Consider the following 4203-nt stretch of genomic DNA (forward strand, 5'->3'; position numbering starts at 1 on the left):
TTAACGAAACACTGATACTTAATTATGTTTTCTATTCCCCCTCTTCCATCTCTGTCCCCCCGACCAAACAAACAAACCTAAAAAAAAACAACAACCAAAAAAAACAAAAACAAACAAAACAAAACAAACATCCCAACTAAACAACACCCCACCCCCCTCCCCCCCACAAACAAAACCGAAAACAAACAAATAAACAAGCAAAACACACACACACACACACACACACACACACATACACACACACACACATACACACACACATACACACATACACACACACACACACACACCTTTTTATATGTTATACTTTAAAAAAATATATTTTTTACTTTTCTTTAATCTTAAAAAAAAGTGTAACTTAGTAGTCTTCCTCTATTATTTTTCGGGCACTTTTAAGGAATATAAAAGAAATTTGAGACCGTATTAATATAAATTTACATCTACTTTCTTCCCTTAATCAGCTCTCTGCACCTTTGGCTCGCCCTTTCTCTCCGACTTTTTATCCGTCTTTCCCAAGTTCTGACTGGGAACGGATTCAGATCTGCGTGATTTAGCGGGTGTGTACAATAAGAACCCTCCTCCTCTGACTCGTGGAGGACATTTCCATTTTGGGTTGTACTGGACGTCTCGAGGGCGCTTAGCTTGGGTTATTTGCCTGTAAAGATAAATAGACATATATATATATATATATATATATATATATATATATATATATATATATATATATATATATATATATATATATATATATAATAGATATATATATATATTAGATATATATATTTATTTATTTATATGTGTCTATTTATATAGATAGATAGAGAGAGAGAGAGAGAGAGAGAGAGAGAGAGAGAGAGAGAGAGAGAGAGAGAGAGAGATTGATAGATAGTATGTGTGTATGTGTGTGTGTGTGTGTGTGTGTGTGTGTGTGTGTGTGTGTTGTTGTTGTTGTTGTTATCGATCCAGCAACAGCTGGAATCTTGCCATTCTGTCTAATGCCATGCAGGTTTGCTGCAGTTGCTGTACTGTTCCATAGAGTGTGTTGTCAATGTTAGGTCTCGGAGGGAGAAGGGTAGCACTGATGTCATTTAAGGCTGAGCAGTAGAACAGGTGATAACCCAGTCTTATATGCATAGTCACACAAGGGACACATTGGGGGAAGTTCCGGGTTTATACTGTTCAGGTGGAAGTTGAGCTGTATAAGTTCTGTTCGTAGGCGGAAGATCGTGGTCTGTTTCTTTCTCTGTATGTGGTTGATATTGTTATTCCTTTTTGTTGTGGTCATATGTTTGAAAACTGCTCTGTGTGTCTTTCCCAGGGCCCATCTGTTCATCCAATCTTGTTTGTCGTTGCTTTTAATGATTTGTTTTGCAGTGTTGTATGAAGTTGGAATGTTGAGTTGTTCCTGTCTAGATCCCCGTTTGGCAAGTGTGTCTGCTCTGCCATGTCCAGGTATGTTTGAGTGTCCTGGGACCCACTGCATTACTAGGTTGATGCCAGAGAATGTAATCAGATGATGGGAGCCAAACAGTATATGAGTATGAGTCAAGTCTTGGTTTAGATGAAAGTCATTTTCTATGGCATGTAAGAAAAATAGTGAGTCAGTGAAAATCACAACACTCTGTGGTTTTCCAGGATGAGTGTCAAAAACTGTGCGCAGATGGTACAGTGCTGTTTCAATTGCCATCATTTCTGCATCGTAGTTGCTGCATTTCTCTCCACAGGCTTCAGAGATCTCATTGGAACTTCCATCTGGGTACTGTATTAGTATTCCATATCCGGCTTTGGTTGTGCCTTTGAATGATGTGTCATCTAAATAGTTGTCGATTGTTTGAATTGATGCAAGCATCAGCGTCACTGGGTCTGAAGATTTTGTGCTTTTATCTCTGTGAAATGTTGTAATGATTGGCTTTTTCAAAGAAAGGCGGGGAGGGATGTTTTGGTTTGACTGTTTTTGGTTTCTTTTCTCTTTTGTGGTAGATGGTGACTCTCCATTTGTGTTGAATTCGTTTCTTTAGTTTCCATGTTTCTGCCAATTTCCTGATTGGGTGGTTGGGGCACATTCTTTTAGTTCTTTCATGTAGCTCCAAAACTGCTTTATCTCTGCGGATTCCCAGGGGTTCAACATTTGAACGGATTTTGCAAGCGGCGGTAGGAGTGGATCTCATGCCACCATTTATAAAACGACATTATGTATATATATATATAATACAAAGATATACAGAGAGAGAGAGAGAGAGAGAGAGAGAGAGAGAGAGAGAGAGAGAGAGAGAGAGAAAGAGAGAAAGAGAGAGAGAGGGAGAAGTAGATATAGTGTACATGGACAAATAGTTAATATAGATAGATAGAAATGGAAAGACAGAGAGATAGATTGAGAGAAAAAAATCAACTTACATTTATACCTTCTAAGAAGTTTTAGAAAAACAGCTACCTATAGTAAGGTCCAAAGTTTATCCCTTTATCGGATGAATCAAAGTCACCCTTACTTAGCACAACAGTTTGTAGTAATTGTTTGTTTCATCGTAGATATCTAATCATTTTTTCTGACAACAAAGGAGGTTAAACGTAATAAACAGCGACATATCTTGTATGTATGGTGGTGTTTTAGCGCCTCTATATGGCCACTTGCACTGTATGCTTCCCGGGAAGTTGAGTTTCTTTCAGAATGCTGTCAGGTCTGCTGGGGTTATAGTATAGATAGCAAAGCGCATCAAGCTTGCTGTTAAGCTTGGATTTGCGCTACACAAATGCTATCTGTTATCTATTATTATTATTAAAACAACCTGTTCTTTATACATATACTGACGAGCAAAAGAAAGTGGGCACCCTACGTTTTGTGCATTATTTACGTTCTTTACTTTAGTAATTCCGTATTGACAATGAATTTCAAAAGGCTTGCCATTTTTTCAAAAAATGCAGACCAAAAAAGAAAATAAGAAAAACGATCAAAAGCACACCTTTTAATAGAAATTAATAACACCGATTCGAATGTCCCAAATCCCAGAATTAGTAACGGGTGTAACTCCCACCAGCATTGATGATTAAAGTGCATCTCTGCTTCATGGATTGCACATGTCGTTGGATAAATTGCTGGGGAACATTATTCCTAGCATCAATTAATGACTGTGGGATTGTCGTTGGGGGTGGCCGAAGGGTGCAAATTTCCTTGTCCATCTTTTCCCTGAGGTGCTCAATCACGTTTAAATCTGGGGATGATACTAGCAACGGTGATATAACACGTACGTCATTTTTGTTGTAAGAATCTCTGGGTAACAAAGGCACGGTGTGCTGGTGTAATGTCGTGCTAGAACACGAGATTGTTCCTGTGGCGAGCCAGAAACGGCAGAAGGTGTGGATGGAGAACGTCATAGATGTATCTCTGGGCAGTTAGATTACCGTCGATAATGAGTAGATCGAATTAGTCAGTACTGTTTATGGATTCCCATACCATAATGCTTCGTTCGTCAGCTACAGCTCTGACACACTGACTCGTTCCTGACGTCTGCGGTAGACTTTCTGCCTTCCATCGTGGCGATCCAAAAGAAATCTGGACTCGTCAGAAAACATTACTTTGTGCCATTGGCGGTTCATCGCCGGTGCAGACGTGCCCAGTTGAGTCTGGCATGACGGTGTCTTTTGAGGAGACGAGAGCGCCGAGCTGGGGGTCGGGCAACGATTCTGTGGGCTTTCAAGCGAAGCGGCTGATTGGTCTATGCCCAGGCCATTCTCTGGCAATTTTAGAAGCTGTTTAAAACCGATCCCACAAGTGTGGAACTCTGATCTGAAAGTCTTCTATAGCAGTAGTGACACGAGGACGGCCAGACCTTGGAGTGTCACTAATCGAACCACTTGCTTGGAACCGTATCCTTAGCTTTTGAATAGTATCTCTCTTCACATTGAAAGCTCTATCGACAGCAGAAACCGTTGCATTGACTCTCAGCATGCCAATAGCTTCATGACGTTGCGCATCACTGAGACGAGACATCGTATAAAACCACATTGAAACGTACAAACCCAAAAATTTTGACGGCCTTTTTCGCTGACACACGTTGAAGTATGTAACGAAAAAAGAATAAGAGTAAAGGCATTGTACACTTCCCCCCCTCCTGAGAACGTGTTGTAAACACTTTTTTGTAACAACAAAATAAACAAATGTTGTTCTGACTGACTTTCTAAAGTGACTCAAGCTCAGCATGTCAATCG

General features: G+C 39.9%; 1 protein-coding gene across 1 annotated transcript in view; it reads right to left on the reverse strand.

The window, feature by feature from the left end:
* Positions 1 to 340: 340 nt before the first annotated feature.
* LOC101858624 (ELKS/Rab6-interacting/CAST family member 1) overlaps positions 341 to 4203 on the reverse strand; it is a 178013-nt gene continuing 174150 nt past the window's right edge. The window contains exon 23 of the mRNA XM_005096891.3: positions 341 to 655. Coding sequence (XP_005096948.1) covers positions 454 to 655 — 202 coding nt within the window. The 3' untranslated portion in view covers positions 341 to 453. The remainder of the gene's footprint in view (positions 656 to 4203) is intronic.

Source organism: Aplysia californica, unplaced genomic scaffold (assembly GCF_000002075.1).
Source record: "Aplysia californica isolate F4 #8 unplaced genomic scaffold, AplCal3.0 scaffold00141, whole genome shotgun sequence".
NCBI lineage: Eukaryota > Metazoa > Mollusca > Gastropoda > Aplysiida > Aplysiidae > Aplysia > Aplysia californica.